Below are 11,746 nucleotides of genomic sequence, written 5' to 3'. Positions count from 1 at the left end.
TGGTTGGGTCCATTACTACTCTGGGTCTGGAATGGAGAGAAGCTTGGGGCAGGATCAGACCCAAGAACTTCTCTGGCACAGATAAACACCTTATCGGGATGGGCTAAGCCCTACTCCTGAGTTCTGCTCCTGCTTTATCAAGTTAGTTTGAGTCGGGTTGCGTTCCTAAGGACCTGATGGCCTTGGGCTCTGGGAATCCAGAGTCCCAGGTTTCCTGACATGTTCAGAATGCTGCAGGCCCTCCTGCACTAGCCCCCACAGGCTGTTCCCTGAGTGGAAGAGTCTGGGGCAATACTGATCCACCCTGGGGCAGGAGCTTAGGCACTGAGAACAGAGCAGACCTCAGCAACCCTCTGTAATCTTGCAAGGTAGGGCTTACTCCAGCAAAGCAGCCTAGTTCTAGGCAAGTACGCTGATGAGACCAGTGACCACACTAAGACATGGACTAGTGGGAAGAACCTAGAGTATGTAAAGGCCACGTGTCTGGGAACTGGGAGGGAAGATGGATCACCCTCCATATTCACAGACCAAGCCCTAACTATATCTATAACTGAGCCCTGACTGTATTCACCACAAATCTTTATTACTTTATTAGAGCTAAACAAGCATATCAAGGGTCAGCGCAGAGAAGGGAGGAAGTAGGGCCAGCTCCTGGGCCAGAGATGAACCTAGAAAGGTTTCTGGTGAGGGGAATCTGGGTCACAGGGACCAGGCATTATGGGAACTATGCTTATTGTCTAGGGGAAGTGGTGGGGAGGAAGTCACTGCTCCTGGGTGCCCCAGGAGATGTAGTCTGGCCGTGTGGCTGCATGGTATTCGTCGATGAGTTCCTGCACAACCTCTCTTGAGGTGTCCAGCTCGTCAAAGTTCTCCTTGAAGATGTCCTCCTTGCGGAACTGCTCCAGGAAGGCCTCCCGCTTCCGCAGCTTGTCATATTGCTGGCAGGAACTTTCAAAGAGCTGAAAGAGATAGAAATCTCCAGGATGGAAACCAGTGAGAGATAAGGAGCTGGAATGGAATGGGGCAGAATGATAAGAGTGGCTAGTGGAACAGAGTCGTCAAAGACCAGGAGATTAGGCTCACCGAGGAGATGCTGGTATGGTTGGCCATCATGAGCCCACTGACCCGGTGGGCCGAAGGCAGGTAGGGAGACTTCCTTGACAGGGCCACCTGGATGCTGGCAGGGCCCCAGGGGATGAAGTTGGCCAGCTTCCGTTCCCGGATCCTCTGCAGACTCTTGTGCACCTGGCGGGGAGGGGGTGGACACAGCAGTGGTGGTGGTAGCCTCTCCTCTACCCTGTGGGTTCTGGGGGTGGCACGAAGGGGCCTCACCTACCTGGGTGGGGTCCACCTCCCCCTGGATAATGTTGAGGATGGCGATGTAGCAGTGGTTGGTCTGGCGATCCCGGCCTGTGGACACCATCACGTTCTTGGGCTGCAGCAACCGCCTCATGACATCCAGGACCGTGGTCTTCCTCACGCTGGCCACCTGAGGGGAGAGGAGGCCACAGGGACCAGGCCAGCACTCAGGGCACAGTCAGTGCCTGACCCCACCAGACTCGGGCTAATTGTTCTCCTTGGGAAGTGTCCCGAGATTCAGGTCTACACTGAGCCTCTGCTGTGGGACCAGGAACCTTAGCCATCCCCAGCTCAGCAAGGTCAGCCTCCCCTGACCCCTACCCCTTCCCCGCTGACCCTGGGTGCAGGATCATCAGCAGACCCCACAGAGCCTGAGCCCTGCAGGGAGCCAGAGGCAGAGGGAAGAGGAGAGCAAGTCAGCTTGAAGCTGGACAGTCTGTGCCAGTCCCAGAGCACGGAGCCTCCCTCTGGGGGCAGCAGGGGGAGGGAAAGGATAGGGTGGGGGCTGCTAGGGTTGCTCCTACCGACTGGTCCGTGGTGAGCGGGGTGTAGCCAGTCATGAGGAAGTGGAGTCGAGGAGTGGGAATGAGCGAGGCAATGAGGCCGATGAGGTCGTTGTTCATGTAGCCGGGGTAGCGCAGGGTGGTGGTGCTGGCCGACATGATGGTGGACACCTGGGGACAGCAGTGCCACAGCATGGGCCTTGGCCTGGGGGGTGGGGTGGGGCTCCCTTCCTGAGGTGGCACTCCAACAAGGAGGGGTTCCAGCCCAGCGAGTCCAGGAGTGGGGGCTCACCAGCTGGTTGATCTGGGAGAAGGACGGGTTCTGGATGTGCAGACGGTCTGTGGCGATCCGGTTCAGGGCTGTGTTGTCCAGCACCACCTGGGGGGGGGGGACAGAAGAGGGTCACGGCACCTTTTTGAGGAGAAAGGGGGCAGAGAGATAAGTTATTAGCTTAACCCTCTCTCAACTCCAAAATCAGGAAGTAGATTGTTAACTTAAAAAGGAAAATACTGTCCCTGGGGCATCACAAGACACTTTTCTACCATCCAGTAAACAAATTTCATTATCCTCATGTGCCATGCACTGTGCCTGGCTCTGGAGATACCATGGAGAATTAAACAGCATGGTCTGTCCCTCTCACCAGGTCTATAGAAAAGTATAGTCTGAAATATGCACAAAGGAATTTGACCTTTGAATGGGTGGTCAGGGAAGGTTTGACTAAGAAAGTGACCCTTGGGCTGAGAATTTAAGCATGAGTAGGCATTAAATAGGCTAACTGGGGACATATGTCAAGGAGTGTACACTTTCTTGAGAGCTTTACTGTCTAAAGGGGTCAAGTCCTAAGTTCATAATTTGGGCCCCTGGGTATGGCTTTGATGGTCCTCTGTTCTCTGGGTAGGGGCTTGGGAAAGGCAGGGTGTCCATTTCTCACTGGTTTGAGGAGGTGGACCAAAGCCCTTCCACTCCCTTCTCTGGTGCTCACCACACAGTCTGCGTTCTGAGTCAGCCTCTTGAGTGTGAGCAGGGAGTTGTAGGGCTGGACCACCACATCGCTCATCTCATCCTGGTTGGGAAACACTGAGTATGTCTGCACCAGCTTCTTGGGGTACCTGGGCGTGAAGAAGAGGGAAAGGGGAACGCGACACAGTGAATTGGAAGGACTCCCATCACCACCCATTTTGATCTTCTCTAGAGATAACAGGGCATTCCTTTCCAAGTGCCATGAAACTCTTGGTACAAAAGGGGGGTTAAGGCAGAATTGAGTGTTCAGAGCCCAGGCGCCAGAAAGAATAAAATTAAAGCATCAAAACCACCAAACCCTGTAGTCCCTCCTCTCCCTAAGTAAACCCCCTCGTGGGAGTTACTGTTCCTAAGATGTTCCCTGGATGGCCAGGCTCTGTTCCTACCAATAACTCAAAGCAACAGTGCCAGGCCTTCCAGTCCAAGAGAAAAAAGTGACAAAAAGGAAAGACCTTACCCAGGCAACCAGGGCTAATGCCCTCTCCCCAAACACAGGCTTACCTGTCATTTAGTCGTTCGAGAAGATAGGAGCCTAGGCCAGAACCCGTCCCCCCAGCAATGGAATGACACAGCACAAAGCCCTGCATGGGGAGGGATGGAGAGGCAGTCTCCAGGGATGTGTGGGAGAGGCTTCAGGCTGGTCTCATTCCCCACTCCCAACACACTCAGGTCTCTAGGCTTCTTCTGCGTCCATCCAGGCTGACGCTCCTTAGGAAAGAAGACTCGTGCCTAAGGAGCTGATGCTATCCAGATTAGGATCTCTTTGAGGACAAGTACTGTACCTCACTATCTCACATATGATACTCATAAAAATTAGTTTTGAATAGAATTGCCCCCAACACACCACCTGCTTAGGCTACCTCCTGACCTTTCCCTGGCACTTTTCAGCCCTGTTTTTCCTTCAGCAGGACAGTGTCTCACCTCTAAGCTGTCACTTCCATCGGCTTCTCGGTCGATGATGTCAAAAATATCTTCATGGATTTTCTCACCCTGTATAGAGAGACATGGGAGGGAGAGTCAAAATGAAGGTTCTGGGGAGTATCTTTTCAGTACCAAGAACTCTACCCTGGGACACCACTGCCACCCTCAAGCAAAACCTCAGCTGTGACCTTCAACCCTAAAAAGCGACTTTGCAAATGATTTGCAGTTTATATAAACCTCTCCCTGGCTGTCCCTCCTGTCAGGTTATCCCTTTGTCTCTTATTATTGTCAATCTGGTCTGGTCAAATCCCCAGGCTGCCTGAGCCTGCCTTGCCCTGGGCAGGGAACATCAGGGGTTTCTGGGATGGCCACCCAGATACCTGTGAGAATCCACTGGCCCAATTGTTGCCAGCTCCTCCTCCATGCTCTGACAGGTAGATGTTCTCTGGGTTGTAGAGCTTGGCATAGGGGGAGTTGAGGATGGAGTGGATTACCCGTGGCTCGAGGTCCAGCAGCACTGCCCTGGGGATGTAGTGCTCATCGTCTGCCTGTCAAGGGGAGCCCAGGAGGGGAGCCGAGTCAGCAAAGGCCCAGTCCTCCATCCTCCCAACTCTGGCTCCTGTCTGCCCTCCCTCCTCAAGCCAGTCACCCTGGCTCCTCTGCCCAGCGGGCTTCCCAGTACCAGGCCGCTGCCCTTCCCTACAGGCCCCCTGGCCAAGTCGCTAGGGGCACCTGGTAGAAAAAGACGTCCTTGCGGTCAGTGCCCTCGGTGGCGAACTCCTCCACGATGCCCTCGGGGCTGATACCATGCTCGGCGCACAGCTGTTTCCAGAACTCGAACCCAACTGGGGGATGGGGAGAGATGCCTGGGTCTCCTAGTCAGAAGGCCTCAGGAGCCCAGGGTCAGGCTCAGAGGCTGGCACATTCAGAGGCTGGACCCAAGACACCTGGTCTGGGAGCTGTCACAGCCCAGGCGCGGCTCTCCATCTGGGGGCGTGTTCATGCGCAATAGGGCAAGGGGTTCATGGAAGGGAAAGGGGACCTGGAGGATGCCAAGCACTGGGTGGGGCCCGAAGGGGCAGAACTGGAGACTGGAAGGGGCCCGGCGCTCGCTCGCTCGCTCACTCTGGTTGCCGCACTGGCCCAGCTGCAGGGTGATGATCTCCCGGGGCATCGCTCTTCAGACGTGGGCTCGCCAGCCCGCCCCGGCGGGAGTCACGGCGGAGACGAATGCCTGGCAGCCGGGCTCGCAGGACGTGGGGAGCGCGCGCTCTCTCAGTCTTTTGACTCGGGGAGTCGGTCTGCGCGTGTGCAGTGCGGGCCTCCCTGCTGCTGCCGGACTGGGAAGCCCAACCTGGACATCATTTCCCCCACAACACTTACAGCTGGGAATTCGGCACAGGCGCAGTGCGAGGCCACGCCCCCTTCTGCCCCCCCCCCAGCTCCGCGCCTGCGCAGTGAGACTAGTTGGGGCTGCGGGGGTAGGGACCCGGGTGTGGGGGCGGGGAGGGGCGGTCCAGGTGTACCTGGCAGCTGGGCGTTGCAAGTAGGTGAGCGGGTTGGTGGCTTTTTTGGACAAAGGGGCTGACTTTAAGCCAGTCTTTTTTTCAATTTTCAATTTCTATTTTTAAATTAAGTATACTTAAAATAAAATTTATAATTTTAATAGTTTTTCTTTGTACAGTGGTGTGGCGTAGTGTACATTCACACTGTTCCGTCACCATCACTGTCATTCATCCTCAGAACTTTCTCACCTTTGCAAACTGAAACCCTGTACCATTAAAATAGTAACTCTCCATTCTCATCCCCATCAACATCCTACTTTCTATCTCTATGATTTGGACCAGGCATCTTATATAAGTGGGAATTATATAGTATTTGTCCTTTTGTGTTTAACTTATTTAGCATAATGTCCTCAAGTAACTTCATGTTGTAGTATGTGTCAGAATTTCATTCCTTTTTAAGGATGTATAATATTCCATTATATGTATATGCCACATTTTGTGATTATCCATTCATCTGTAGATGGACCCTGGGGTTGCCTCCACCTATTGACTTTTGTGAATAATTCTGCCCTGAACATGATTGTACAAAGAAGTTTGAGTCTCTGCTTTTAGTTATTCGTTATTCTCTGTATTCACCCAGAAGCAGAATTGCTGGATCATATGGTAACTCTATGTTTAATTTTTTGAGGAATTGCTGCACCATTTTCTATAGTGGCAGCACTATTTTACATTCCCACCAGCAATGCACAAGGGTTCCAATTTCTCCACATTCTCACCAACATTTGTTTCTTTTTATTTATTTATTTATTTATTTTTTTATAATAGCCATCTTAATGAGTGTGAAGTGGTATTCTCTTTTTTTTTTGAAGTGGTATTCTCATTGTGGTTTCTATTTTATTTTGTTAAATTCATTTAAAGATTATTTGAGAGATAGAGCAGGGCAGGGAGGTGCAGAGGGAGAGGGGGAGAGAATCTCAAGCAGACTCCTTTTTGTTTATTTTAAGATTTTATTTATTTATTCATGAGAGACAGAGAGAGAGAGGCAGAGACATAGGCAGAGGGAGAAGCAGGCTCCCTGCAAGAAACCCAATGTGGGACTCCATCTGGACCCCGAGATCACGCCCTGAGCTGAAGGTAGACACTCAACTGCTGAGCCACCCCGGTGTCCCTCTAGCAGACTCCTTGATGAGCGTGGAGCCCAAAACAGGACTCAATCCCAGGGCTTGATCCCATGATCCTGAGATCATGAGCTGAGCCAAAATCAAGAGTCTGATGCTTAACTGACTGAACCACCCAGACGCCCCTCTGTTTTATTTTAAATTACTGAAAAATTTAAATATACAAGAATGATTTTTTATTATATGGTTTTTGTTTTGAAATTTTATGTAAATGGTATCAGTATACTATTGTAACCTGCTTTTTTTTATCCGACATTAGATTTTTGTGATTTAGCAATGTTGACACATATAGATTTATTTCATTGTTTTTAACTGCTTTATAGTATTTCATTGGATGAATAAAATTGTATACTCTATTCCCACATAGAGGTGATTAGATCATTTGTAGTTATCCCCTGTTACATAGAAGGAATACAGGATTGGTCACTTCTGAACATGAAGGAAAAGATCTCTACCACTGGCATGTGCATCTTCTTTAGAAGGCTTACAAACTTTAGAAGTTTTCACGTATTTTTTCCTAGATGGTTGTACCATTTACACTTATCAGCAAAGGAGTTTCCATTTCCTTATGCCCACATCCACACTTGGTTTATCAGATCTTAATTTTTGTCCATCCCATAGATGCCCAATGAGATCTCATGATTGTAATTTCCATAACAATCTCATCACATTACAAGGGAGGTTGATTTGATTTGTTGTGGTTGTTAGAGTCTTCAGAATTGCCTGTTCATATCTTTTGTCCATTTTCCTATTAGGCTATTTCTTTTAAACATAAGATATCTACGAATTTTTTTCTTGGTTGTATGGGTTACCAATATCGCCACTTGCTCTATGGCTTGTCTTTATATTTTGCATACAGGGTCTTTTGAGATAGAGAAGATTTTTATGCAGATAGTTATTCTTTCCCTTTCTGTTTTTTTGTTTGTTTGCTTTGTTTTTTAAACCTTTTTTTTAAGATTTTATTTATTTATTTATGATAGACACAGAGAGAGAGAGAGAGACAGAGACAGAGACAGACAGAGACACAGGCAGAGGGAGAAGCAGGCTCCATGCACGGGGAGCCCGACGTGAGACTCGATCCCGGGTCTCCAGGATCGCGCCCTGGGCCAAAGGCAGGTGCTAAACCGCTGCACCACCCAGGGATCCCTCCCTTTCTGTTTTGTATATTTTATACCTTGTTAAAGAAATCGGGATCCCTGGGTGGCGCAGCGGTTTAGCACCTGCCTTTGGCCCAGGGCGCGATCCTGGAGACCCGGGATCGAATCCCACGTCGGGCTCACGGTGCATGGAGCCTGCTTCTCCCTCTGCCTATGTCTCTGCCTCTCTCTCTCTCTTTGTGACTATCATAAAAAAAAAAAAAAAAGAAAAGAAATCATCCCCTTTCCCAGTATCATAAATCTGTCCTTTTATGGTTTTTTTTTTTTTTTTCAAATGCCCCATAGTTGTTTTGCTTGTTCCTTGTGTTGTGTACTGACTTGTTATGATTTCAAATCCACGATTTGAAAACTAGTTTGGACAAAGTTGTTTGTGGTTCGAACTTGTTTTCATGAAATTGTTTTGAAGTTGGATATTAGAACTTTCTTATCGAACTCTAGCACCTGGAGTGGAGAGGACCAGTACGTCATCGACACCATGGTAACAGCTTGCTGTGGGGCCCATCACATGGTGGACTATTAAACTTTAAAAACCTCATGGGGCACCTGAGTGGCTCAGTGGTTGAGCGTCTGCCTTTGGCTCTGGTCGGATCCTGGGGTCCTGGGATCAAGTCCCTCATCAGGCTCCTCACAGGGAGCTTGCTTCTCCCTCTGCCTATGTCTCTGCTTCTCTCTCTGTGTCTCTCATGAATAAATAAATAGAATCTTTTTAAAAAATTAATTAATTAATTAATTAAAAAAGAAATAAAAACCATGAGGTATGACCAGCCACTCAAAAGTATTTGGCCTGGATAGGGCTACTCTTTGCTGATATAAATAGTTCTCTGGAGATCTTGAGACACTTATTCTTGCTGTTGCCAGGCTCCCTTGGTCAGCAGTGGTGTTAAAACACATAGCAGACTCAGAAAGAGAAGGGACACTGCTTCTGCCTTAGTGAGGCTACTTCTCCTAGGTAGTGATGGTGCAAGCTGCGTAGCAGCCGCTGCAGTAATAATCTTCAGAGCAGCTAGTTGCCTGCCAACACTGGCACTGTCTTCCACTAGCTACGTGCCCCAGCAGTGAGTGACCTACCGAAGCAGGCAGCTGATACCCAGATTTTATTTATTTTTTATTTTTTTAAAAAGATTTTATTTATTTATTCATGAGAGACAGACAGAGGGAGAGAGAGAGAGGCAGAGACATAGGCAGAGGGAGAAGCAGGCTCCATGCAGGGAGCCCGACATGGGACTCATCCTGGGACTCCAGGATCACGCCCCTGGCCGAAGGTGGCGCTAAACTGCTGAGCCACCCGGGCTGCCCTGATACCCAGATTTTATTTTATTTTATTTTTTATTTATTTATTTTTTTTAGGATACCCAGATTTTAGTTGGAAGGACTGACAGTATCAAGAACCAACTCAGAAAGATATATCCCAACTACTATTGGACTTTATTTCTTTCATCTTCCCTTTGCCTGAGCAATAATGTAATTAATCACTCATTGGTTTGGAATATGTTATTTCTTTTTTGGTGTATTAAGAGACATTATCTTGTATGCTATTGGCTTGTGAAATATTATCATTATAAATTATAATTCTTACAGTGAACCTGTGTTAAAGAAATGATTGGCAAAGACAAACTCAGTCTCTGAGCATAGTTTGTCCTGAGCAAAACACCCTGTAGTTCTTTAGTTCTTCTGGAACTTATTTGGAGGCCTACTGTAGCATAGAGATCCACTTTATCTTTTCCATATGGATGGCCAATGGTCCCCAAGCCAACTGCTGAAGAGTGGGTGCAGTCTCCCCACCCCTAGAACATTCTAGTCTCCACTCTGATGTGGGCTGGCTTCTAGCTGCTCTTCTGCCCCATTGGGCTGTCTGTCTGTCCCTGTCTGGTGAGCTTTCTCTGGGAGCTAGTGCAGAGGCACTGGCAAAGACACCACTGCCAGGAATCATGCTCAGACGAAGTTTTTTGTTTTCTTTTCTCTCTCACTTTCTCTTTTTTTATGAGAACTCGGCCACTCTCCAGCCCTGGCCGCCAAGAATCCTCTGGGCTTCTTTAGAAAACTCTGGCTTGCCCCAGGCCTGTCCCCTCTGAGGCCTCTGCTCTGTTTCCCTCCCCTCACCCCACTCCAGCCTCCCAGCCCACTTCCTCTACTTGGGCCAGGCTGCTGGGGGTGTCCCCCAGAAGGACGGGCAGCCTCACCCTTTCAGGAAGGGTCTGAGTGCTCCCTTGGAAGTCTGAGCTCCTCCTTGGGGCTCCCTTCCCCTGACAGAACTGCTCCTAAGGGCTGACTGTCTTCAGAGGCTCTGCTAGGCTCCACTCTAAGTGCCCAGGTGAAGAGGAAGGCTCTCATCTCTAAGATGAGAGTAAACTTGCCAAGCCTGCCCTCCTTCTGAGTCTGGAACAGCTGTCTGTTCCTTTAAAATAATACGCTGTAAGCAGTTTATGAACACTTGTGAGATGAGGGAGTTTAATTTCAACATTTTCTTATGATTAGTAACAATGCCTTGCTCCTCCTTCTAGCTTCTCTAAAGTGGGAAAACTTCCTTCAAATCCTAGTTTATAGGCAAACAGGTTAGAATGTGTGACTTGATCTGAGTTGGAGAAATTGTGAGGTGGGTTTTCTCGAAGAAGTCATCTCTGACCAGCCAGAGGCTCCTCCTCACCCTTGGAAATGGGTTGGAGACACACCTACATAGAGAACTGAATGTAAATCCTCCCAGTTATCAGTGGATTATACTTTCCATTTCTGCTGAGAACTGACCCATCCATGTTGATTCAATGAGATAACACATGAGCATCTAGCATAGTGCCAGACTCATAGAAAACATTCAACATACACCAGCCACTGTTGTGATTATCCCTACACAGTCAAATCTGAGGTAAAACTAGGCTGTTGCTACAGATGAAAGATCTTATTCAGGGTAAAAGCAAAATGAGTGGTGGCTTTGAATAAATTTCAAAAAATTTAAAACCTAATTATTTATCACAGCCCTACAGATACCTTTTCAGATCTCACTTCTATTGAGATTGAGCAAAAGGGCCAGCTTCATGGTCTTTCTCATGGGTTTCAGATCCAGAGTCTCAATGTCATCACCCATGGCTTGATTATGGAGTGCTGAGTTCAATTTGCTTGGCTCCATGTTCTCTGATCCAGGCTACGATAATATAGCGGGATGTGGCATTCCTTTGTCTGAGGCTTTGGCTTGCCTCTGATAATAAATGCAGCATTTGTAAACTAACAAGTTTGTTATATGTCCTAAGCCTCTATTTGAGATTCGAGGTTGGGTAAAACATTATTTTGGCTGTATCTTCATTTCTGGCCTTTCTTGGACACTTGGCCTACAGGAGCACAGGTGTGTTGGGGGAGGGAGGTAAAGAGGCAGAGGTATGAGGTGTGGAAAGGTGCGATATGAGGTGTTAGGGGTTGGGGGGAAGAAAGCTAGTTAGAGCAGCTTCAGTTTATGAGACTGGGATCCTTTTTTTTTTTTTTTTTTTTTTTTGAGACTGGGATCCTATGACCCCAGGGGGGTTAGCCTTTTTTTTTTAATTAAATTAAATTAAATTTTATTTATTTATTTGACACAGAGAGAGTACACAAGCAGGGGTAGCAGTAGGAAGAGGGAGAAGCAGGCTCCCCACTGAGCAGGGAGCCTGATGCATGGGACCCAGGACTCTGGGATCATGACCTGAGCCCAAGGCAGATGCTTAATCAACTGAGCCACCCAGGCACCCCTGGGGTAGAGTTTCTTAATAAAAAAGAAAAAAGGGGGAAGCTTTGCAGTTCACACTGGGCCGGAGTTACTCCCGTCATGAGGGACGGACTATAGCTGGGTCAGCGGCGAGCGGCCTGCAGCATTGGCTTGTGGTCGCAATGACAATCCGAAACCTTTTCTGAATGGATTAACAGGAAAGCCAGTAACGGTGAAACTGAAGTGGGGAATGGAGTACAAAGGCTACCTTGTGTCTGTAGATGGCTATATGAACATGCAGCTTGCAAACACAGAAGAATACATAGATGGAGCGTTGTCTGGACATTTGGGTGAAGTTTTAATAAGGTGTCATAATGTCCTTTATATCAGGGGTGTGAAGAAGAGTAAGAAGATGGGGAAGTGAGAGAATAG

General features: G+C 48.4%; 1 protein-coding gene and 1 pseudogene across 2 annotated transcripts; one reads left to right on the top strand and one right to left on the bottom strand.

Annotated features, from left to right (window-relative positions):
* Nucleotides 1–562: 562 nt before the first annotated feature.
* On the bottom strand, nucleotides 563–5,234 carry LOC140606782 (tubulin gamma-2 chain). Of its 2 annotated transcripts, none has more exons than XM_072780663.1 (11): nucleotides 4,930–5,234; nucleotides 4,537–4,649; nucleotides 4,185–4,352; nucleotides 3,805–3,873; nucleotides 3,385–3,464; nucleotides 2,846–2,972; nucleotides 2,155–2,241; nucleotides 1,884–2,033; nucleotides 1,337–1,489; nucleotides 1,084–1,245; nucleotides 563–959 (listed from the first exon to the last, which is right to left on the bottom strand). In XM_072780663.1, exons 1-11 carry the CDS (start codon nucleotides 4,976–4,978, stop codon nucleotides 762–764), a joined length of 1,356 nt encoding a protein of 451 aa, XP_072636764.1. In that variant the 5' UTR covers nucleotides 4,979–5,234; the 3' UTR covers nucleotides 563–761. The 2 variants fall into 2 exon arrangements, with proteins under 2 accessions (XP_072636764.1, XP_072636763.1); XM_072780662.1 differs by having other exon boundaries at nucleotides 563–976; nucleotides 4,930–5,214.
* Nucleotides 5,235–8,119: 2,885 nt separating this feature from the next.
* On the top strand, nucleotides 8,120–11,746 carry LOC140607374 (small nuclear ribonucleoprotein F pseudogene; annotated as a pseudogene).

Source organism: Canis lupus, chromosome 16, assembly GCF_048164855.1.
Source record: "Canis lupus baileyi chromosome 16, mCanLup2.hap1, whole genome shotgun sequence".
Classification (NCBI taxonomy): domain Eukaryota; kingdom Metazoa; phylum Chordata; class Mammalia; order Carnivora; family Canidae; genus Canis; species Canis lupus.
Note: the sequence above shows the minus strand (reverse complement) of the source record. Positions and strands in the feature narration are given on the sequence as shown.